This window comes from Podarcis pityusensis (genome assembly GCF_964106645.2).
Source record: "Podarcis pityusensis genome assembly, chromosome: 5".
In the NCBI taxonomy this organism is placed as follows: Eukaryota; Metazoa; Chordata; class Lepidosauria; order Squamata; family Lacertidae; genus Podarcis; species Podarcis pityusensis.
This window is the reverse complement of record NC_138032.1, coordinates 44,725,453-44,750,729: the sequence shown is the minus strand read 5'-3', so window position 1 is coordinate 44,750,729 and position 25,277 is coordinate 44,725,453. Positions and strand designations below refer to the sequence as shown.

General features: G+C 39.6%; 1 protein-coding gene across 11 annotated transcripts in view; it reads left to right on the top strand.

Moving 5' to 3' along the window:
* Positions 1–25,277, top strand: part of NT5C2 (5'-nucleotidase, cytosolic II) — a 78,932-nt gene that overhangs the window by 28,034 nt on the left and 25,621 nt on the right. For 8 of the 11 annotated variants that reach the window (XR_013986591.1, XM_081006179.1, XM_081006181.1 and 5 more), the window contains 10 exons: positions 12,995–13,112; positions 16,275–16,370; positions 17,766–17,857; positions 18,030–18,087; positions 18,863–18,956; positions 19,707–19,760; positions 20,604–20,687; positions 21,891–21,932; positions 22,992–23,099; positions 24,053–24,119. Coding sequence is in view for 10 of the 11 variants with exons in the window: in XM_081006179.1 (XP_080862305.1) it covers positions 12,995–13,112; positions 16,275–16,370; positions 17,766–17,857; positions 18,030–18,087; positions 18,863–18,956; positions 19,707–19,760; positions 20,604–20,687; positions 21,891–21,932; positions 22,992–23,099; positions 24,053–24,119 (813 nt within the window). In the remaining variant the exon portion in view is untranslated. Of the gene's footprint in view, positions 1–5,308; positions 5,369–12,994; positions 13,113–16,091; positions 16,182–16,274; positions 16,371–17,765; positions 17,858–18,029; positions 18,088–18,862; positions 18,957–19,706; positions 19,761–20,603; positions 20,688–21,890; positions 21,933–22,991; positions 23,100–24,052; positions 24,120–25,277 lie in introns of all 11 variants that reach the window. The other 3 variants (XM_081006176.1, XM_081006177.1, XM_081006183.1) reach the window with 3 other exon arrangements.

Genomic DNA, 25,277 nt, shown 5'->3' with positions numbered 1-25,277 from the left:
AAGAGCTGGATCATAGAGGAGAATTAACTTGTAGACAGATGCAGGCAGGACATTGTATTTAAGTTTATACATTATGGCACCAGTAGGATTTACTCATGAGGATTTACTTTTGAGTAAGGTTGCGTGGAAGCATACTTATAAGTTAGCTAATCTAGAAATATTTTAATATTTCCTCTCCTTCTACCCACAAGTTTATTCCATTAGCTTTTGGAAACAACTGTCTCAGATTCACCATGATATTCATTAGATAACCTTACATTAGTCACTTGATGAGCATATGTCACAGTGTTGTAGTGAGGGGGGAAATGGACTCCGCTCCATAAGCAACCTGGATGAAGGTGAGATACAGGCATGACTGATAAATACAATGTTTCCTTGTCACTCTGGACAACCTGATAAATTTTTGGTTAACCAGAAATTTGATTTCTTTGGAATAATGAACTGATTATCTATATGAGTTTCTACATATGTTCAAGCAAGTACAGATACAATTTCAAAGGTTTTGTACAGGATTTAATAATTTTGGTACAGGAGGACTTAATAATTTTGAATATCTCATTGCTCATTTTCTGTATTCTGCACGGTAAGACCAATGTATATGTAAACTTTCCAGGAGATGGAGCAAATGGAAGATAATTAGTGTGTGTATATTGTTAATAATTCTAATTATTAATTCTAATAACAATTCTAATAACAATTCTAATAACAACCTTGTATGGTATGCACAGTATTCTTTATTTAACCATGCTTCCTTCAGTATTCTTTATTTAACCATGCTTCCTTCAGAAATCAATTTAGCAGACTCGGCAAATTTGTAATGTAGAAATTATGTGTTTGGCAGTAGATGTTGGTGTCAACACATAGTTCACAGCGGAAATTATTTGCAAAAATGTAAGTATAGATTTTGGTGGGCAAGGGTAAAACAGGAGTCAAACACCGAAGAACACGACAAAATATGCTGTGGAATACGAACTGTCTAAATTTGGAGTCAATTAAGGAGATTGATCCCTTAATATAGCGGTGCCAAAGAAAAGGAAAGAGTATGTCATCTTGACAGTGTCAAATGTATCAAGTAAAATGTTTTTCTGATCTATTCCAAGTTTAGAAATATTGTCTGTTGTTGCTGTCAGATACCTGAATAGATGCTGGTAATATTTAGTGCTATATTTATAAGATACTTTGTGCCAGGGGAGTAGTGATTCCTTCTTAGCTGTCCTTAAGAAATCAGGAACACTGCCCCGCTCACCTTATTCTTTGAGTAATTCCCTGTGGCTGCCTTAATAGCAGTTAAGGAAAATGCTGAGATGAACCATAACCATTTTTATCCTAACCAGCAGTGGCTGCTGGTGCCCACTGAAGCCAATGGAGATGCTTGGAAATGATCTTTGGCGATCACTCGTTGCCAAGTAAGATTGTCTTCCATAAACACAGTTTTAACAGTGGGTTCGTAAGTGACTAGAGAGGCCAGTTTTGGATCCACACGTACTTCCACTGTGAGGACATAGGTTTCCAGGCAGGAGTTGATCATGGTGAGGGTTTGCCAAGCGTGCCTTCCTCTTAGTACGTTTCTCCCTTTCATCCTGAGTTCGAGCATCTTCAAAGCCCATGACACCTTTGGTAAAGGCTGTTCTCCAATTGGAGCGCTCGCAGGCCAGTGTTTCCCAGTTGTCGGTGCTACATTTTTAAAGATTTGCCTTGAGAACATCTTTAAACCTTTCCATTCTTGAGTTGGGAATAGAGTAGTTGCTTTGAAAGATGGTAATCTGAACAACATGACCAGTCCAACAAAGTTGTTTAAGAATCATTGCTTTGACACTGGTGATCTTTGCTTCTTCCGGTACAGTACACTGGCATTAATTCTCATTGGACCCATCCCCTGCAGCTTCTTTCTTTTTGTATCAGAGTTTTAAATTTTCCAAAGTGTGTTATAGTTTTTTGTCCTCGCAACAACTCTGTAAAAGTAGGACACAGTACAGTTTTAGTGGTTTTGCAGAGAAACAACTGGACATGCTGAACATTGAGGAATGATTCTGATTTGTCTTACTTGGGTTCAGAAGCAATGCCCAGTTTCCTTTGGGGGGGCACACATATGTGTTATGCTAATTTCTCTGCCCTGGTTGGCTGAATTGCTGGATTGCCTTTAAGGCTGCAAACGAAGAAGGGGGAAAGAGCAAAAGTGCCTGAGGGTGTCCTACCAGTTACTAGGTAAATATATTCTACTGCCTTGAGATGGGTTGGAGGGGTCTCCAGAGCACAGCAGTAGTTTTGGCTTGGGATTGGCTGAGCAGTGCAAATGGCGACATAAGTTCAAAACTGAGGAGTGTGGATGGAACAGAAAAAAATGTTTTATTTTGAGAAAATGTTTATTTCTTTGTGGACATATGGTCAAATAGTGGTACATCAAATCTTTTCTGAAGAAGTTGTTAATTTGCTATTTTTAGAAACTGTATTAGTTTACTTGGATGACAGATTTGGATGCATATATGTTTTTTATGATGCTGCTTTAAAAAAATAGTTCATTGATGGTAGTTTAAGCTGGAAACATGCTTAAAGTTTGTGATGGTGCCCAATGAATTTTGTACTGTCATTAGACAAGAGTGTATGTCTTACTGTTGCTTCTCATTAAATCATTAACTAACAGACTACTAATTTGTGAGACATGGTTTGCTGAGGAATTGGACCTGGACTGAAACTCCAAAAAACTGCAGAAAGCAAGCCTAACAGCAGAAAAAGCAGCAGGATTCTCTTTCCTTAATCTGCTTAATGATCATTGAGCACCTTAAAGTCAGTGGGTGATCTTCAATTGTTGCTCATTGGACTAGTGGAAACATCCCTTCTTGGGAAAGGCAATTTTGACCAATTACCCCTGCCCACTCTAGCCCAATGTAGCTCCATCACCCTCAGCTGGAGAGGTTATCAAATGAAAGATGCCGCATTGTCCAACAAAAGGGCCTTCCTCTCATACAGTAGCTACTAAAAATCTAACATGTTAGATTGCTTCTTCTGCCTGAATCAAAGCAATTAATAGTGATAAGTCTTGTTTATCCAGCTATTTATGCTGGTTATTGTCAAGAAACCTATGGTGCAAGAAAGAATAACTTCCCAGATTGGCTATCAAAATTGTGACTGTTGCAGAAAAGACATTTTTACAGGGTATGGGTGCTGCTGCAAATTTTGAATTGGTCAGTGGTCTGCAACAGAATATATGTATGTTTTTTTCTCATAATCTTTAGAACTCTGTTAAATAGATTTATGGGGGGAAAGCACATTTTCTTTTCTTTGTATCTTGCCTTCTGTCGTGGCATTGTATATGTCTTAGCTTCTGTAAGGCGGTGACCTCACATACACTCAGACTATACTTTGGAATAAATACCTAAATGCATGTGTACTAACATGTGGCAGGTATATAATTAGATTTTTTAGAATCACACAATGGAAAACATGGAGGTGTAAGAATAGCTGAAGGCTCCTTGTAATCTTTGAAGGGCCAGATGTGAGTATAAGACTAGATTATTTCAAACAAAGCAGAACCATCTCTAGAGTTCCCACATCTTGTGCTTTGTTGTGACCTTCCCAACTTTGTTAAGAAATATTTTCATCATATCATAGCTAATTCCCCAAAGGTAAAGTTAGAAGTATTCAAACCCCAACTCAAAGTTGCTTAATCATTGAATTTTATACTTACAGCAGTGTAAGTGTTACCTAGAGATTCTAAGTAAATAATTTATTTACTGACATGGAGATTTATTATGGGAATATTGGAATGTAGTTAATATTGCAAAAATGTGGTTCAAAATATAGTTTATAGCTGCATTTTAGTTAGTTACAGCATATAATCCATTGCATATTTACCAGAAGTAAGTCCCACTGTGTATCAAGAAGTAATGCCAGATACGCATTTCGCAAGATAGCTCAGTTAGTAGAGCATGAGTCTTTTAATGTCAGGGTTATGGTTTGAGCCCCATGGCATTGCAGGTGGTTGGACTAGATGACCCTCATGGTCTCTTCCAACTCTACAATTCTATGATTCTAATATTGCAGCCCTATTCGGGTCTACTTAGAAGTAGATTCCATTGAGTTAATTGGTGCTTACTCCCAGTTAGGTGGCATAAGATTGCAAGTGTTGCTCCTTTTCAAGCCATTTGTGCAGATTTGTAGACTTACTAGCTCAACTGAATCATACCCCATGAGACACGAATCTCGTATCTATCTTTCCTGCCTTTACTGTAACATGGATATTTGCCCATTAACAGACCAATCCTTTCTTTTAGAGGTTAAAGAATATGCCTTATAATATACATGACCCACATTACATGTTCAGGACTCTGGATGGATTATGTGGATGTGAGCCTGTTGCCTCCCCTTCACACTTTACCACCTTGGGGTTGCCAATGCGTAGACCTAAATCAACAAGTGTAAGGAAAAGGGCTGTCGCTCAATGGTAGAGCATCAGCTATGCTTGCAGTAGGTCCCAGGTTCAATTCCTGGCATCTCCAGGTAGGGCAGGGAGAGATCCTAGTCTGAAACCCTGGAGAGCTGCTGCCAGTCAGTGGTGACAGTACTGAGTTAGATGGACCAATGGCCATACTTGGTATAAGACAGCTCCTGTGTTCTTATATACTACTTAGAGCTATTAGTTGATACACTCTTTTGGAATAGCTTGGTGTATTTCGTTGTTATATTGGATGCTCATAGAAATGGTTCAAAAAGTTAGGTTTAAGTTTCAGTATTGATTTAAACACATTTCTTAGGAAATATGTGTTTACATTTTGTATTCAGTATTGATTTAAACACATTTCTTAGAAAATATGTGTCTAAATTTTGTTAATGTGCCATGTTTACTTCTTACACAATGCTGCTATCCTTGTTACCAGCCCTCACTAAAATAGTTATATTTTGGCAGGAAGAGCAAGGAGTACTTAAACATACCAGTTAAACCATAGCACATGAATAGATATTTGATACAGAATTTATAATCTAATATTGTAATTTGTAAGTATTTCTGTTTTTGCTAGAATAAGATTTCAAAAGATCCAGATTTTCATCAGAAGTCTAATTTCTGATCCACATTGTACCACTCCGTTCTTATATACAGACACAACAACCTCTGCCTGATACCTGCAGAATATCCATTTTGAAATCTTGATCTGAGAGATTTTTTGTGGATTTGTAGATAATGACAAACCATGTCTGGTAAACCAGTATTTGGTCTTTCTGAAGCCAATAGCACCAGCAAACGAGCACACCATTGTTAGCACACCACCACTGTTGCAGTTTTAAAGTCAGTTTGATTCTTTCTTTTTGACAGGGGAGTCCAGTGTAACTCCTTCAAGACTGGAGTGACACTCAGCATCTGCATCTGCCTCATGTGAGTTAAAATCTTGGCAGCAGCATTTTGCACTACCTGGCGTGGCTGCAGATTTTTTTTTTATCTTTTTCAGAAAGACTATAAAAATGGCTACTGTACCGGACTTGGCAGCAAAGGTAACACTAGCATGCATGGGTATTCTATACCTTACAATATAGCTTTCTGTGCAGAGTAGCTTCTCTAGTGACATGCTTATTTCTTAAGGAAACTCATACTTTTTGTAGGATGAAAGTAATTTTGAATGCAGTACATTTATTTTGGTATTGTAGTTGATTTGAACAAAAATTGTGTATGTTGTCGGCAGGTTTCTATCTTCAAGCTTTGCCCTGTTTGCCAAGGTACACACACACACCACCCCAAACTTGAGAACACAATTTGTTTCCATATGTACATGATGATTTCAGTACATCTCTCAGTAGCCTTACTGTCTTTCAGCTGTATTACACTTGTTTGAAAGTAGTACATTTAGGGTAACTGCACCAATCTGATTTACTTCACAACAGATTATGCATGGCAACATCTCACTTGCCTGTTGTTGTTGTTGTTGTTGTTGTTTAATGCAATACTGTAATTTAATTACTGTAACTAAGGGTTTGCAGTTATTCATCTCACTGTTAATTAGCTTTCTCAATAATCGAGCAGTTGAGAACTGATCATTTATTATCACCAGTGCTTTTTTTTCTGGGGGTACGCATATCCCTAAACATTTTGTGAATCTTTGTACTTTTGTCTATTTACTGTATTTATTTCCCCTGATTTGAACTATAAAATGGTGATTTCCTTGAGTCAAAATTAGAGTACCCCTAAACATTTTTTAAGGAAAAAAGCACTGTTTATCACTCAAATGTACAGTTTACCTGTACATTAGTTATGGATGCTTTTTCCGTTATGCTATTCCTATTTTGGTACTCAGTCATTCATACTGGCTGTAATTTGCTTGGTTGGGAGCTCATATTACCTAAATGAGCACTTGTACAGCTTGCAGGAAAATGTCAGGAGCTTGTAGTTCATCTTGATTAATCTAGACTGCTGTGCAGAGTGTTGTCAAGTAGGGACATGTGCTCTGTGAATTCCAGCTCCATTCCCAGTTGTCTAATTAAAGGAAAACTTATATTGAACTATGTCACAGTAACCAGAGTGTGATGTTTGTAATCTATTTTCATCTTCTTAGTTTAATGTACACTGCAGATTCATGTTATATGCATGAATAAAAAATGCTCACTCAAGTGGGTTACTTAAGTGAAGTAGGGAATTTTCCCAATTATGCTTCCTTCTCTTCATTAGTCATATATACAGTATTTGAGTAAATTTCAAAACTTGAGTAATCTAGAGGATGTCAAATATGAAGTACAAGTTCACAAAGTGGGCTTGAGAGATCACCTTGATGAAACATGGAATGGCTTCTCTAGGACTCAGGAAGAGGTAGGTCTTTTTTAAAAAAAAGTTTGCATTTTTGGAGTGGAATAACTCCATAATGTATATGCAAATTTTGTATGGCAAAATTTCAATTAAAAAAATAGTTCAATTTAAAAAAGGTCAGTTGGTTTGAGCATGGTGCTGATAATTCCAGGGTTGCAAGTTTGATCCCCGTATGGGATAGCTGATATTTCTGCGTTACAGGGAGTTGGACTAGAATGAGAGTCCCTTCCACCTCTACAATTTTATGATTCTATGGATTGAGTCAGAGAGCAGATCTCAACACCAGTAATTATTTGCCAGTTATTGGACTGTATTTTAGGTGGGTTAGCCTTAGGATTTTAAAAATATATGCATTCTCTTTTAAACCTGCCCCCCCCCCCCCATGCTGATAACTCCCTCTTGTTTCTCAACAGTCTATGGGCATTTAGAGGGGTGAGCAGCAGTGAGAGAATGTATTCCCTATCATTATAATGGGAATATCAACTCATGCCAGAAGTTGATGAAATTTGCAGGCACAGTAGCCCCATTTAAGGAGATGAAGTCTGCCAGATTTCAGATAAATAGGTGCTTTGAGTTTGTTTCAAAGGGTTGCCAAACTGGCTTCATGGACAATTTGCATTGACATGACATACTTTGTAGATGCGATCCAATATAAGTTTCTTTTAAAAATCTCAGAAAGCTAAGTGAGTAAGTTAATGAGTTACAATGGATTAAATAAGAGTATTTGAGGCTTTTAAATTTGTTTCCTTTTCAAAATTGGCACTGGAGTTTCTGTGCAAAGTTAATTAGGACAAAAGTAGATATACGGACATGTGACAGAGGTAGGACTTGAACATCCAGCGTTTCAAGTAAGCACCAAGCTCTCATGCACAAGAGTAAGGTGGGACGTATGTGCACCGCTATTGGTATCAGCCACTGTCACCTTATCAGAGAGGTGGTCTAAGTATTTCTGGAGATAGAGAAACCGAGGGTTGTATGTTTACTAGGCACAGTGGCTAGATCACTGTGGAGGAATAGAGCACTCACTGCAACATCAGGGTTGAGATACTGCATGGAAAAGAGTACAGGCAAACAATGACAGCAAGATGCAGCAGGAGTGCTAGATATGCCTGTGATTTGACATTCCCAATATACAGGAAAGGGTTTTTTTTAAAAAAAACCTCATGGTTGCCTCAACAGTTTGAAAGCCACTGTTTTAATGGGGAAGAGAATGCTGGGGGGGGGGGGGCGATACAGAATGCAAGCATTTAGAGGTGTGTTTTTGCAGTTGTAGTCAGCTTTTCATTTTCATGGCACTTTCTTAAGAGTGCTCATTTCTTTTGCAGCCAGAATAGTCTTTTCTCTTCTGACATTGTTAATAGTTGCACTGTTAATAGTCAGTTACAAGTTTTCTTGGTATTTTTGAGTGTTCAGCTTATTCTACCTACCTAAAGCTCATACATGCTCTTAATCTATTCAAATCAATGTGTCTTTTCTATTGTGATACAAAATAATTGTTGGTTTCACTTTGCAGTCATTTTCTCATTTATTTTTTTTTGAAACAGTGATTATTAACACAGTAAATTAACATAACCCACGAGTAAAGTGCAAATGTTTACAGAGGGTGCCTTCATGTAAACAGTTGCATGTGCAAATGTTTATTTGTTACCTGGAACCCAGCACAACTTGGGGCTCCAGGTTTCATCAAAGTCTCTACATGTACAGATGTACACAGATAGACTTCTTCCATACAGATATGCTGTATGTGTGGGTGTCAGGTGAAGGTTAGCTGACATGTGCAATGCAGATGTGGCCCTACTCACACATTAATCTCTGTAAATGTCTGAATAGGGCTATGGTTTCATGAATCTTCAGGTGAAATGACTTTAAAGGTGCTTTTAGTCTGTGAAACAAATCAGTGCCTTGGACAACAGGCCATGCTGGAGTCTTTGGGATCCCTGGTTTTTTGTGGGGGATCTATCTGAAGGAGACACTAGGAAGTTGGTAGTGGTGGGTCAAGGCCTTTTCTCCCAATTTCTTTCCTTGACTGGGTAAGGTGGAAGAATGCTAACCAACTTCCATATAATAGATACAGTGTTGGTGGCTATGTGGAATGGAATGCTTTATGCGGGTCCAGCTAACATGCGAAGGGGGTCTGGAACATATTCCCCACGCAAAATGAGGATTGCCTGTATTACCTTCAGCTACAAGGAAGAAGTAATAGGGTTTCTCCTCTTGAAAACTAGCAGAGCTGTGTTATGCATGTCTGCAGTCTCCTTGTGTCTGGAACAGAGACTGCTGTTCCTTAAAGTTCCATGACAGCTGCCCACATTACTAGGGGCCATATCCAGCCTTCCACGTCCACTAATGCAAGAACTCTTGCACCAGCAGAAGACAGAGTTTAAAGGTAATCAAATGCAACACTTACACTAGTGGAAAATTATTACACAATAGTGGATTCTTGTTGTGCATTCTGTTGCACAACATCTTATTATTATTGTGCAATCCATTGTACAACAGTCTTTGGTTATCTACCTGTGTTTTGTTTTGTGCAACAACTTTCCACCAGTACTACAATAACTTAGTACGTACTACATTTTGACAATAATTTCATACTACATTGGAAACAACTTTAGGATTGGATAATCAATTAACACTTTCCATTCGTTAAACAGGATGGCTTCATAATGGCAGTAAGTTGCAAATGATCAGTAATTTGACTGAATCTTAGATAAGGTGCAGATGTTTATACGGAATGAGGTGTAATTGGATAGTCATGTATGTTGCAAAAAAAGACCAAGGCGTAATAGTGAATCACATGTGGAACTGAACTACTGAAGGTATTTGGAATAAGACAAATGCACTATATGTATTTCTAATGTAAGCTTTATATCACTCTCTATACTATTTTTGCACTAGTTTGTTATTGTGCTGTTTTCAGTGGATCTTTCCCAAAGTTCTAAAGGCAGGGGTGGAAGCAGGAAGAAAAAAAGGGGACTTGTGTCTGTAGTAAATTATTTTGGGGGGGTTTGAGGCTGGGGGTGTGGGAAGGGTATCTCTGTGTGTGACAGTATTAGTCCTTTGGTGACAGACTGGGGAGAAGAGAGAGCCGGAACTGAGGATGGGGCAAGTGGAATTGGGGGTAAAGATCGCGTTCAGAGGAATAGGGAAGTGTATGGGCAGTAGGGAGGAAGGTAGGCTGGGTGCGTGTGAGAGAGAAAGAGACAGAGAATGTGTGTTTTAGGCAGTGGCAATACCAGAAAAAAATTATGGGGACAGGAGGGGCAAAGTAAATTTCCAGGTGGGTGAGTTGTGTCCTACATGTTAAGATACCTGAAAGAAAGATATCAGTTTATGTTAAAGAGAGGAGTCCAGCAATGGGTGGGAAGTAGAGGGAGGGAGAAACTAGTTTGGGGAAAGTCTTTTGCCCACTGACCCCCTCTGGCACTGCTCATGGTTTTAAGGATCTGGTAATAATAAGAATAACAACAACAATAATAATAATAATAATTTATTTATATCCCGCCCTCCCCAGCCAAAGCCGGGCTCAGGGCGGCTAACATCAATGGTAATAGGCAGATGGAAGCAAATTGGGTTGAAGAGGGCATTTTCAGTGCTGTGGAGGAGCAAGAGGATTGGGAAAAAAGAAGGGGAAAATGCTAGTGTCCCTCTCTTCTCACCATACTCATTTTTCTCCCTCTTCTATTACTCAGCAGCCTCATATGGGAGAGATAAAGGATGTGGAGCTCTTACGTATTCCACAGTACAGTGGTACCTCGGGTTACATACGCTTCAGGTTACATACGCTTCAGGTCACAGACTCCGCTAACCCAGAAATATTACCTCAGGTTAAGAACTTTGCTTTAGGATGGGAACAGAAATCATGCTTCAGCGGCGCGGCAGCAGTGGGAGGCCCAATTAGTTAAAGTGGTGCTTCAGGTTAAGAACAGTTTCAGGTTAAGAACGGACCTCCGGAACCAATTAAGTTCTTAACCCGAGGTACCACTGTACTCCCAAAATCTACCATGTGTTGTCTTCAACGTGAAATTCCAGATTCAGTGTAGTAAAACAGATGTTTTATTAACAAGCAAACACCCAGATAACGTAGAACATCCATTGACTGAAGTTAACTTTCTCTAACTGAACTAACTAACGGATATTAACATTAAAGAGACAGTAACATATATCATCCTAGGGTGTGTGTACAAAGGGGTCTGTAGAATAGAAGAAAGGAGGAGACATGGAAATGGGGGTAGTCTGTGTGCAAAGGACAGTTGGAAAAAGGTCGGTAGGAAAAAGGGGGTTAGGGTGTTAATGGAGTGTATGCAAAAGTAGTTGCAAATAGGGAATAGGAGGCATGGATGTGGGGGTGAAGATGAAAGGGGAACACACAAGGGGTTGCAAAATTGGAGAAGATGATGGCTTCATAATTGGTTAGAAGGTGAAGAGGGTGCTTAGTAGCTGCAGGTTACCATAAGGGTGGCAACCTATTACAAGCTAACCTGATAGCTGGCCTTTAGCAAACGGCAACTTAAATTATTATCTTAAACACCTCCTGACTAGATGCTTGATCTGAAATTAGGATTCATAATTGCATTCTGACTTTCACCAGTGGCCGTAAGTTTCATGCTCTTTTGATGTCTGTATGTAGAGGTGAAATAAGGTGAGTGTGTTAATGCTGTTTGGAATATATTTCCCCTGAGGCACTAACTAATGCTTTATTTGATGCATTCTGTCGCTGAAATATGAACTGTATTTCCACTCTGCAGAGCATTCCTGGTAGAATTAAATTTTAAAATCACTGGGTGGAATTCAACATCATCCTATTTTAAATGTTCCACTTGCGCAAGCCTATCAGCTTGTCAGATGGAACAACCTCCCCGTGCACACTGTTCTGGGGGGTTTTCTGATACCCCCCCAAGCCAATTTCAGGGAGAGAAAGGGGAAAACCCTGCTGTACAAGCAGAAGCCTTTCTGCTGATGGGGTTTGTTTGGTGAATCCTGGCAGCTATGTCTGTCAAAGGTCATGCTTGCCTAACATACTAAGCCAATGGTTCCCAATTAGCTAATTACTGAGGACCCCATTACTGCAAAACAATTTTTTTGAACAAAATGATATCTGGTTTTCAGCATCATGATATATCAGCAGCTAAACATTGCAATATTCCTATATATCACAATGTCTGAAATTGGAGATCAGGCGTGGGGATGAGGGAAGGAACAGTCACAGAGATCAGGTGTGAGGGGGGGAGAGAGAAAGTGAGACACCTCCACCACATGGTTTTAGTGAGAGGGGATGGGGATGGGGGATGCAAGTCTACTGTGGCTGCTGCTGCTTTCCTGCTGAGAAAAGCTGCTCCGCCTCAGTGCCAGGGGAAGATAGTGCCTTGAAGTGAGGGCGATCAGCTGCCCTGTTCTCCCTCAGCATGAAGAGAAGGCAGCGCTTTGCAATCGGCTGCCCTGTTCTCCCTTTATATTGCTATGTATTGCCTGCTCAAAATAGTTGTCGCAGTATGATTTCAAAATCGATTTTGGCCAATATATATTTAAAATTGCAGTGTGTTAAAACAGACCATAAAATTTGTGATATCACCATGCAAAATGACAAAAAAAAAAAGTTTTGGGGGGAGGAGGCAAGGGATGGGGACGCGCACCCCCTGGCTGTGTTCCGTGGACCCCTATTTGGGAACCACTGCTCTAAGCCAAACCACAGTGCAAATGTGCTGGCTCCTGAGGAGGAGATCAAGCAGTTTTGCTTTCCCCCAGGCATCATAGGTTAGTGCAGTAGCTTAGCATGTGTCCAAAACAAGGATTTTGGTAAAGGTTTCTGCATAACTCCAATCTGTAGCCAAGATTTGTCCTATGGTTATAGGTTGCCATTAAAGAGGAGGTAATGTAACCATGTTTCTGGATTCAGATGACACACCAAGCCAAACTTTAGCTTAGCTGCTGTCCCACATTGGCCTAAAATACCCAAAGAAGGCAAAGCAGGTGTGAACTCCTAGCTGTGAACCAGCATGTTTGCAAAGTCCCAGTATGTCATACTCTGGCTCGCTGTGAGATGTGAATCAGACCAGTGTTAAATACCACTCTCATTGTATGTCTGCTGAACTGTACATTTAACCAGAGGAGAATGGCAAAGTTAATATACATTTTCTGCCTTGCTTAGATAAGATGTGTGTGTTGCTTGTGTTTTCTAACCAAAATCTTCTTCACATCTTCTCACAGTATATAAATCTCCAGAGTATGAATCCCTTGGATTTGACTTGACAGTTGAACGGCTAGTATCAATTGGGTACCCTCAAGAGCTGCTTAGTTTTGTCTATGATCCTACATTCCCTACCAGGTAAATAATTGTACTGGTTTGTTTGTTTTTAAAGTGACCTATTTTTAGCATGCTGTTGTTCAGTAATACATAAGCAGATTTAATTGCACGAGGTTCTTGCTAGTTGAAGTGGATTTGTCAGCAGAGAATTTGTCTTAAGAAACCCAGTGGTAAATGTATTGGAAGTGAAATGCATACCAGGAAAACCTGAACATGGTTAGAAACTGGGGAAAACAACCCCTAATTTATGCAAACATGAATTTCAATTAAATTCTGGGTTGCTTAAAAAGTCCTGCATTAAACTATTTGAGGCAGAATATTTGTAGATACGTATAAAATATGTAAGGCTTGGCAGATTTTCTTTAGGCAGTTCCTTATATGTACTAAGATTTTCCTGTGTTTCTGCCCACAAGGCAGCACCTCTTCACATTTATGTTAGAGGGAGCTCCTAAGTTCCCCTTGAGTTTTGGGAGAAGCACACTTGCCAACCCTGGGATTCTTTTTAAAAAAGAGCCCACAGAAGTTGTGATGCATGTGTGGAGCTTTCCACACTTCTGTCTTGCATTCCGGCCAGTTTTTGCAACAGAAGCATTGTTGAAACATGCCAGTGAGTTTAGCAAAAGCTGAAAGGAATGCAGAACTATTTATGGAATGATTTAGGGAAAAAGTCAACAAATTTTGGCACCTTTAGTAGACTCAATTCACATGCTTACTTTTGAGAAGGCCACTTGTAGTGATCTTTGCAAGGCTTTTTCAGAAAGTTAAGCAACAGAGAAATTCATTCACAGTTCATTCTGTAACAGCACAAAATTAGCATGTGAATTGAGCTTTAGTAAGTGGGCCATTAAGGGGCAAAATGGCAAGCCCATTATGCTGATACATACACAAAATTTGTTGTATATTTTTGTTTTATCCAGTCATTGCAAATGCTTTTGAAAATTATTAGTGGTACAGTAGAATGTGGGCAAGGGTTGGGGGAAAAAGTGACCTAGGCTCATTGTGAAGCACTGGCACTACTATTTCACCACCTTGGACAGCTTAGGCTATCTTCACTGATGAACATGCTTAGAGCTGTTTATGTTTGCCCTTCCAAAACAGGCTAATAAATCTTGGTACAGGCAAACAGAGTCACTTTGAAGCTTGTTCTAAATCTACTTGGGTTTCTTCTTACTTGTAAGGGCATTTGCTGACTTTAGAACAATTAGCACAACATTTTATTTAACTACTTACACAGGAATGTGCATGGAATGAGTGGGCTGACAGAGGAGGGATAGATTGCGCTATCCCTTTCCTGCCATCTTGATCTGCTTCCATGCTGCTTCCTTCCTCCCTGGCCAGCAATGAAATCAAGTAATCTGGCAGGGAATGAGAACAAGTTATCTATCACTTCTCTGTTGGTTCATTGTGCTTCTGTGCTGGATGTGCAGAAGGCGAAACTGCTTGCATAGAAACAGTATGTGCTGGACGTGATAGGAGAGCGCAATTCATTCTTTCACTATCTGGCTGCTCTGCATCTGGAATGGGTGCACAGTGGGGGGGGGGGGACCCTTCTGCATGTTCAGCACAGAAATCAGGTATGCTGGAAGTAGTGACAGATTGATCCATCGCCCAGTCTTTAGTCCACTGTGCCGGACATGCAGGAGAAAAAGCATTTTCCTGCACTCTCAACATAGAAACTAATCAGGCTAGCAGAGTAGCCAGGAATCATTACACTTCTCATCTACCAGCCTGCTGTATTTCTTGCCAGCAACAGTTTTTACTGATAAGAAATGCTGGTGAAAGGGAAATCAGCCCCTCTTAGGAATAAAAACTTTTATAAGCTAGTAACTTTTGGAAATTTATGAACAAGGTTGTATTAGCATTTGAGGTTACTTGGTATGGCTGTTGCTTCCTTGCTGTCTCACATTCAGGGCCAAACTACACATTGCTGCAGACATGGGCCAACCGCCAAAAACTGTCTCCCTGAATCATGTTCTCACCTCTCTCCTCTGAATGTGCAGTTTCACTTACCTGAAAGTGAAACTAACAATGCCATGCATTTCCTCTCTGCTGTGCCAAGCAGCAGCTAGTGATGTGGAGTGGGGGCAGAGAAGCACACCATGTGACAATGTCACATTGTGGGTAAGTGGAAAAAATTATAAAGAAATGGGAGAGAGGGAAAATGTGACATGGAAAGCTCTTTCTAAGGAAGTACCCACTGTGCAAACTTGGTAGACGGGCAACTTTCCTCAAGGGAAAGGAGAAGTGGTGACTGAAAGTCTTAACTGCCACTTACTCACTGGCAAGAGGATTGCTTGGAGCCAAACTAAATAATCCCTATGTGAAAAGGGTGGTGATGTCTTAAGGTGTTAGAGGCATGAGTGATGAACTCTTCCTCCATTTGCCATTTGTGTTCCAGCAGTCCTTCTCCCCAAACTCTTTTCATATAGCTTAGCTGAGAAGTTCTACATTCCTCATCTCCTACATTCCACACCTCCTTTCCATGCAGTTAGGACATTCACACACAGAGAACTGCCTTAGTTATGTTTAGTTTTTCCTGTTTACTGTAGCGAAAGCACATCTCGTGTCAACTAACCTTTTATAAAGTTTAGTCCAAAAGGTTTTAGTCCTTTAAAGGAATAGTAATAAATATATAACACTTGTATTATACAGTTCACAGTGAGTTCACAGTGCTTCACAAACATTCTCTGAGTAGTCTTCTAACAAGCAGGTAGGGTGGACAATCTGATATTGAGGTGGTACTTAGTTTTAAACAAGACAAGTCTGATTTGACAGAATTTTTTGTCCAATGAGACTTCTGCCAGCTCCAGTTATGTAGTTACTCTTCTTGGTCAGTTGGGTAGGTGGGAGAACTAAGGTTTTTATTTTTTTTTAAGCTATGCACCTGTGCCTGCTGATTGTGTAATTCAGCCTTTTTGTTAAGATAAATGAGCTAATGATAAGAAAAGAGATCAATTGTACATTTGAACTGGGCAATGCAGACTATTTTTTCCTCTGCAGCTAAACAAAAGTTCAATGGGACTCTGTCAGCAAAGTGTCCTCCTTAGGGTCAGATTCTAGTTTGGACAGAACATGATAGAACTGGCTCAGGTATGCCATTCCAATAGACTATCTTTCAAAGTCTTGCTGTCCACTGCTTGGTATACCATGCTTATATCAATCAATGCACTTCTTTATTAATAGAGGCCTGGTATTTGATTCCCTTTATGGAAATTTGCTGAAAGTCGATGCCTATGGGAACATCCTAGTGTGTGCACATGGCTTTAACTTCATGAGAGGGTAAGTACTGTGAATATAGGCAGTTCACATAAGGAAGGCTGCAATCTGTATGTACAACAGGGGATGGTATGTTCCACTGAACTTGGTAGAAACTCTGAATTCATGTATAGAATTGGGGCTTTCAGGGATCACCTACGCTGTAACATTTCCAAATCCTTATGCAGGCCAGTTTTTCTTACTTTGGAGTCTTATAAATTCTAATGACTTCAGAAACTTGGTTAACCTTTGGAAACTAACTTAAGTGAAAATGGAAAAAATGCATACAAACCTGGTTCAGATGTAACAATCTCACCTCAGTGCATCAGTTTATTGGGCCAAGAACAAGCCTTGTGCCCACATATTTTCTTCTTGGCCCTTGAATGCACAACTTTGTTAAACTAATTTCTTGTGATATCCAAACGGGACAACTATGGTTTAAGTGTTGTTTACAAATCATAATATGAGCTGGGACTAGACCATTTTGAGCCCAGATATAGGAACATAGGAACCTATTATACTGTGGTCTATCTTGACTGGCAGTTGCTCTCCAGAATTTCAGGCAGAAGTTTTTCTCAGCACTACCTGAAAATGCTGGGGATTGAACCTGAGATTTTTTGCATGCAAACACATGCTCTACCACTGAGATGATGATGATGATGATGATGATTCTGCCTTTTATCAAAAGATCTAAGGGTGGTGTACAACATTAGAAACACATTACAGAACATCAGTGATAAAAACATAATAAAAAGCACAATCGGGGAGCCACCACAGAAGAGACCCATTCTCTTGTTGCCACCCTCTGAACCTTTCTGGGAGGGCAGACATAGAGAAGGGCCTCAGATGACAAGTGCAGGGTCCAGGCTGGTTTGTATGGGGAGAGGCAGTCCTTAAGGTATTGAGGTCCTGAGCTGTGTAAGGCTTTATAGGTAAACGGGATCCATTTCACTAGTCTGTCTTTGGCTGTATGATGACATGAAATCTTACTAAACATTGAAACATTGCTGCTGCTGCTACTTCTTTTTATGTAGAATATTATGTGTGAATTGTACAGAGTTGTTGATGGTTAGTTGCATGCTGTCCACATGAAACACAATTCTTGTTTTGTTTTGATCACCCCAGTTCTTGAATTCTTCTGCGATCAGTTGAGCAAGCAAGAGCTGGAGGGAATAGGCTCCTCTCTATGGATGAAGTTGTGTGAAGTACCGCATTTTGCTGTAGTAGAAAAGAAGCCATATTATATTTATTCCAGTGTTCTCATTGAAACCTTTCCTTGAATCCCAACATTTTAGGAGATCTTTCTCATTGGTCTCATTGGTCTTATTGACCCAGTAGGAGTTAACATAGCTGTTTAGAGAAACTATTACGATTAGACATCATTAATAGGCATATTCCCTTGTCCCTTACCTTTTTCAGGCCAGATATCCGAGAGCAGTACCCTAATAAATTCATCCAGAGAGATGACACTGACAGGTTTTACATTTTAAACACACTGTTCAACCTACCAGGTGAGACCTTAAACTCTAATGGGGATGGTGGGGATTGTGTCATGACAATCCTTAGGTATATTACTGTTAATTTCAAATGACAAATTAGGAATGTCATTTTGGTTTAGATTAATTACATGAGTGTCTCTTTATCCAGTTCTTCATTTAATGTATATTCTTTGCTTCTTTGCAGAGACTTATCTGTTGGCTTGTCTGGTTGATTTTTTTACGAACTGTGATAGGTATTCAAGGTGAGCATGTGTCTCATGTGTTATATGAAATCCAACATGTGACGCTATAGCCATCATTGTCTCTCATTGCAAGTGTACAAGGACAAATTCAAATCTTCTTATCTGTAGCTTGATGACAACAGCAACCACAAGTACTTTAGGGATTGTTTATGTTGGTAAAGTTGGTGATTTAAACCCTGGCAGGGCTCACAGGGTCCATCATACACAGGTGAATATGACCATTTAGCACAAGAGTGGGCTACCTTTTCAGGGATTAGAAGTTGGGGTGAAGGATACCGGCAAAGCCATAAAAGTGGGTGGAGCTACTCCTTTTCTCTGTTCATTTGTACATCCGTTCACATGTCCCTCTCCCACACCCAGCTCCCTTCTTCTGAATCTTCAGCTCCTCAACTTCATCTAGCCATCATCCGTGTATGTTCATTCTCTCTTGCATGCAGAAACACGTACCAACCTAGATTCAGACATACACACATCCTGCCTATACCTTTATCTCATCCCATTTCCTGCCTGGTTTGGCCTCTGAGAACAGATGCCATGCTGATTAGACAGGAAATGAGATGATATATCTATTCATGAACTGGCACAAAACATACAAGCAAGAATCCACCTAACATTAGTGGGATTAAGGTTTGGTTGCTTTCAATACTATCAATGTAGCTATCAATACTGTTGGTGTTTCCAGTTGTACAGTGATTCCCAGGCCTTATGCACCCTCCTTACTAGCTGTTAATCTACTTTTACAACAATTCCGTGCTTTTTTCCTTTTTTCTCACAGCTGTGAAACAGGGTTTAAAGATGGAGACCTCTTCATGTCCTTCAGAAGTATGTTCCAAGATGTGAGAGATGCTGTGGATTGGGTTCACTATAAGGTGACTTGCACTTTGGGATATTTTTTTAACTGTAGTCTGTTTAATTCTTAACATTTTGAATAAATTATAGTGTGAGTTGAACACTTATATTTGCTTTGGCAGCCAGTGAATAAGTATTAAATGCCAGCTAGCATGCCCATCAATATGATTGGAAACGGGGGAGTGGTAAACAAGGATGATAATTCCTTCTATCACCACCATCCTGCTGCTTACTTTCATTCCCCCCCCCACTCCTCCCCTCCCCTCTTGACAAGACAGGCTGCTGCTGCAAGCCACCTTAAAAGCCATCACTGTTTCACTTTATTATATTTATGCTATTGTTTTCCCTTCCAAGGAGCAGTTTCATGTGTTTTCAGGTGATAACTCATCCGCACATTGCACAGGAATCACACCACCCCTTTGCTTCAGCAACTGAACTCTGTCACCATGTGTTTTCTGAACTATTCTGTTTTGCACTTCAAGTTTACTTCAGAATATACTTAATTACAGTGCTTCAATGGCATCTTGTCCCATGTGTTTGTTTCTCATATGGTGAATGAGCCACAGGGTTCTCCACCCCCAGGTTGAACCTATCCAATGCTAATCTCATGACACATGAAACTCCACAAATAACTTTCTGCCTCTAGTGTCAGTGGTGCATCTTTCTACAGTACGATGACAGCATGGAAGCTGATACTATAAGGCGAAACCTGACTAAGATTGCTAGATCATTGCTTCTGCTGTGTCATGTGGTTTCTCCTGTTGTTTCAGGGATCACTGAAGGAGAAGACAGTTGAGAATCTGGGGAAGTATGTAGTGAAAGATGTAAGTACGTCAAGCCTTTCCTTATTGAAAGTGGACCAGTCGGTTTATTTCATGCAGTCTTAAAATGATAAAAAAACAGAATGGAAAGTTCAAACTCCCTTGTTCACAATTTTTTTTTTAAAAAATAGCCATTAAGTGATGTTATTGTTGCTTCAGCAAATTTTGCCTTTTTTGATGAAAAATAATTTAGTACTTCCTCTTTATCTCCCTTTTGTTAATGGAATTCTAAGCACCCGAACTTCAAGCAGGGGCAGTTGGTTTCCCCACCCCCACAATATATGGAGTAGTAAGAGAGTGCATGTCACAATAGAAATGTGAATATTCCAAAGCATCTTCCATGTCTTGATATCTTGAGGGGCATAAAGTTAAAATTGTGCATTTTGTATTTCTTTAGAGGGATTCCTTTGATTTTCACCTAGCATGGGATACTTTCTGTTTCCACATAATGCTCATGCTACGTACTCACAGCACATCAAAGTGGCATTTTGTTCTAAAATTAGTAAAGAGTCCTTGCTGCCTGCAGTCTCTCATTTTCAAATCATCAGGTTTCTGGTTACATATTATAGAACAGCTTTCAACATTTCAGTTTTTTTTAAAGTATATTTTAATACTTGGTCAAATAGGACGTTAGTACAAATTATAAGACATGACTAAGATGCAGAATTTCAGTTCACAGCTGAGGCATCTAGGATTTTAGAAGACATTTTAATCAGGCTGAAATATTCATTTGGCATTGTTCAAACTGGCAGTATGTACAGATAGCCTGAGATATTTATAGACCCCCCCCTGAAGGTATGGGCTTCAACTGAAAACTGTATTTTATGTAAATCTTTGCCATTTTAGGGGAAACTGCCTCTGCTTTTGAGCCGCATGAATGAGGTGGGAAAGGTGTTTCTTGCCACAAACAGTGATTATAAGTACACTGATGTAAGTACTCCTGTAACATAAGAATCTTCCTCCATCATTCATTCATTCATTTAGTGTTTCATATATGTTAGGTGTCATATTTTGAATTTCTATCTTGGATTAGGGTGAGCAACCTCAGTCCCAGGAGCTAAATGCAGCTCTGTAGGCCTCTCTGTCCAGCCTTCTGGCCTTTCTCCAGGCCATGCCTCCTTTCCTAGGTTATGCCCGCCCCCTTCCTCTGAACTCTCCTCAAGTGCTTTTGCCTGGCTGGAAGGTGCCCTTAAGCTGTGATGATGCCTCTTGCTTGTCTGGATGGATTCATATATGAGTGTTGAAATCTGTGTGACTGGAATGTGGCATGCATTACAACAGTAAGTTACATCCATTGTTTTTACTTCCGGCCACACCCACCACTGGTGTGAAGCCCTCAGAAGTTTCCAGATGAATGAATGTGGCACTCAGTCTGAAAAAGTCTTCCATCCCTGCCTCAAAGCAGAGCTGGGGAACCTTAGGCTCCTCAAGATGTTCTGGACTACTACAACTCACTGTTTCTTACCATTGGCCATGCTGGCTGGGGCTGATGTTCAACAACATCTACAGAGCCTTAGGTTCTCAAAGCCAGCTGTAGAGAATTAGATAAGCTCAGTATAATGAAAGCATGAGCTGGAGGCACCAAAGATTCTCCTTGAATCTTGGTTGCTAATTTAATGAGTCCTTGTACCTAGCAATGTGTCTGTAATTTAGTCTCCCCAAGTTTTTGGGTAGTGGGGGAAGAAATATTTTTTAAAGACCTTCTGTTTATCATAAAATGCATGTTTTTTTAGAAAGCCATGAACAAATATACTGGGAAATCCCCATGTTAATATGAATGCAGGATCCTCCTGTATTCTGTGACAATGAACTTTTGTTCTCCAATCCTATGAACACTTGCTTCAGAGTAAGTTCCACTGAACTCGCTTCCAAATTAACTGTACATAAAACTGAGGTGTGTATCTTGCAGAGCTGCATATCTGTCAGAGCTGGAGACATGCCTTTTGTTGTCATGAAAATCCTAAAAATAACATCATAGGGTTCTGGAATGTTACTTTAATTCTCACAATGCCTGTTCTAGATTTGTATATCTGAAGACTATTTGTATATTTAAATGTATTGTTTAAACATAATTAATAAAATAGTTAATTTATCCAGAAAGAAATTAAGTCTTGCTCCCAATTTGCGTTTCAGAAAATTATGACTTACCTGTTTGATTTTCCACATGGACCAAAGGTGAGTGATGAAAAGTGTTATTGCATTAATGATACCTCTGCCTTCCCCAACTTGGTGTTGACCAGATGTTTTTGACTACAACTCCCATCCAGGGTTGGATGAGAGCTGGATTCCAAAAATCTGGATGGCACCAGTTTGGGGAACGCTGTGTTAGATGGTGTATATTATTTCTTCCTAAATAAATCAAGAATAGGAGTCAAGTATTTGTTGATGGGGACTGAAGAAACCAGATAGTTATTTAATTTTCTATTTGTAAAATTCAGCCTTTGGAGGCATAGTGTCAAATGCCTTATTATTTTTATTGGAGAACAGGTGGAAATAATTAAAGTCGGCTTTGATATGCCTGATATGCAGCTTCTAGAGGTCACTAGTGATTAAAAAAAACCCACTGAATTTTCAAATCAAAGGCATTTACTTCCACCGGTGGTGTTTGCCTGTCTGCACTTGCTTGAGTAGAAGTTGCTTGCTCAGATACAAGGAATTGCCACTTAGCCACATATCCACTAATGCATTATAACAGTGCTGCTGAAATCCTTCCACGTATAATTAATAATTTTTCATAGCTACAAGAAAATGTACTTTTCAATTTTAAGGCTTGGTTATGGGTTCATGTACTTACTATGTGTAGTAGAAATCAAAAGTTTAATATAAATACACAGACTGTTCCCTTTTGTCCCTTTCTCAGTTGTGGCCTCTTCTTTGAAAGCCCTGGATGTTCTGCAGTAATTGATAAATGCCTGGATCTTTGTATTAATATTAGTAGTAGTGATATAATTGCTAACTTTTATTTAAATTATGATTAAACGGTATATAAATCCAGTTAAACAAAAACAAAATTTAAAATATCTGATAATTTTCCTTTCCTGCATTGTTAGGATTCTCAGGTATATTTACTGAATTGAAGTGTTGGGGAACTAAGATGTTTTGTATATGATGTCAGGCTACATATAGAAGACAGTTATCAATCTCTCCTGCAGAACTAAAATAAGCCAGTTTCAGTGTGAACAAGTAGAATTTGTACCTTTTAAAAAGATTTTCTTCTGCTTAACTTTTCTCTAGCCTGGCAATTCTCACCGGCCATGGCAATCATACTTTGACCTCATCCTTGTGGATGCGCGGAAACCTCTTTTCTTTGGAGAAGGCACAGTCTTGAGACAGGTGGATACGGTGAGTGATACATAGAATATATAGTTAGGCTTGACTGGAGGAAAACCTGGGACAGTTTATTTCAATAATTAGAACATTAGTGCTAAATTCATAAGCTCTTACTTTGAAATTCATTGAATACTTGGAATATGTGTTTCTAGCTATTTTTGGGTTACCTGAATCACATAGAAAGGAAATATGAGAAGGAGCTGTGTTCTTTAAATAAAAATACAGCATGTTTTTTGAGTGCATCATTAAATATTTCAGCTAGATGTACTGAGTGGAATTAAATTAAGAACAGCATCATATTGAAAATATATGGAGCCTAATAATGCTGTGTTTCATTAGATCAGTTTCACTGCAATTGCTGGTTATCTAAAAAATTCACTGTGGCTGCAACATAACCACCTGCTTTGTCATTCTGTGGGACTGGTCTTTATTGGGAATCTATTAGGGTTTTAGCTGAATCTGTGCTATTGATAACTTGTTGGCCCCAACAAAATTCTTAGCTTAAGCCTGACCTATAGGCAGATTCAACTGGCTCATAAAAGGCAACCAACACTTTAACTGTAAAATTTGGAAGTAAAGCTTTAAGCAGGTTTTTGTAGCATCTGTATGCAGGCCATGCAAAAGGGTTGTACGGAATATGCTTCTACCAGACTAACTTCACTGTTTTCACCTGGCACAGATACATTTGAGGCACGAAACAATTCCCAGTGTAAGAGTGTTTATAGCCTCTAGGAATAGGGGACCAGCTGCATGCCCCTATGTCATGCTGCTTTTAATAATTAAAGGGGCTGCTCAGGAAAAATATAGTGCATTTGGAGTATGCAAACACCAATTGTGCTTTTTCCTCTGAAGCATATATTGAACAGCCTTTCTACTGATTTATCAACCCATTGATCAATATTAAAACTGAAAATTGGGCTGGAGAGACCTACAGTTTCATTAAATGAATTTCTCTTTCTGTGCAGGTTACTGGCAAACTGAAGATTGGTACTTACACAGGCCCCTTGCAGCATGGTATTGTTTACTCTGGAGGTAAATTAGAAATGAGACTTGTTGTTTAGTCATTTAGTCTTGTCTGACTCTTCGTGACCCCATGGACCAGAGCACGCCAGGCACTCCTGTCTTCCACTGCCTCCCGCAGTTTGGTCAAACTCATGCTGGTAGCTTCGAGAACACTGTCCAACCATCTCATCCTCTGTCGTCCCCTTCTCCTTGTGCCCTCCATTTTTCCCAACATCAGGGTCTTTTCCAGGGAGTCTTCTTTTCTCATGAGGTGGCCAAAGTATTGGAGCCTCAGCTTCAGGATCTGTCCTTCCAGTGAGCACTCAGGGCTGATTTCCTTCAGAATGGATAGGTTTGATCTTCTTGCAGTCCATGGGACTCTCAAGAGTCTCTTCCAGCACCATAATTCAAAAGCATCAATTCTTTGGCACTCAGCCTTCTTTATAGTCCAGCTCTCACTTCCATACATCACTACTGGGGAAACCATAGCTTTAACTATACGGACTGTTGTTGGCAAGGTGATGTCTCTGCTTTTTAGGATGCTGCCTAGGTTAGAAATGAGACTAGTGAATCTTTATCAGGAGCTGGGACGGAGATTTTCACTTTATTCTACTTTAACATGGGGTTTGAATAACTTTTGATTTCTCCAAAACTGTTCTTCAGGCATGATGTTAAGAAAAAAAGCAGGGAGTGAGGGAGAAGACTGGATATGATTTTAAAGCCCCCCCCCCCCAATGTCTGAAGTTCAATTTGTCTTAAGTAGAGTGCCAGATATATTATGCAGATGTAACTAGATTAGAATGTTTTAGGTGCAAAATAGATTTCAGATAGTATCAAAACTTACTGGAGCAAGGGAACAACAGTGGTTGTACCATTTAAAAAAAAATGCATTAGCAGTTACTCAGATCTGTTTGTAAGTGGAACATAAGAGTCCCTTGTGAAGCAGAGTCTTTATATAAGTGAAGACGGAAATTTAATTGTAGGTGGTACATTAGGTAAAGAGTCAGCAGAAGCCAGAAGTGTAATATAATCTAGTAGCTGCAATGAATGTACCCACCTATCCAAAGTTTGTAACCCCAAAGGTTAAGTCCCATGGTGGTAGATGGGTAGATGGTAGATCTTCCTCAAGTTTTAAGATCCCTCTTGGTATTTTCCAAAACTATATACTAAAATAATATATAGCTGTGT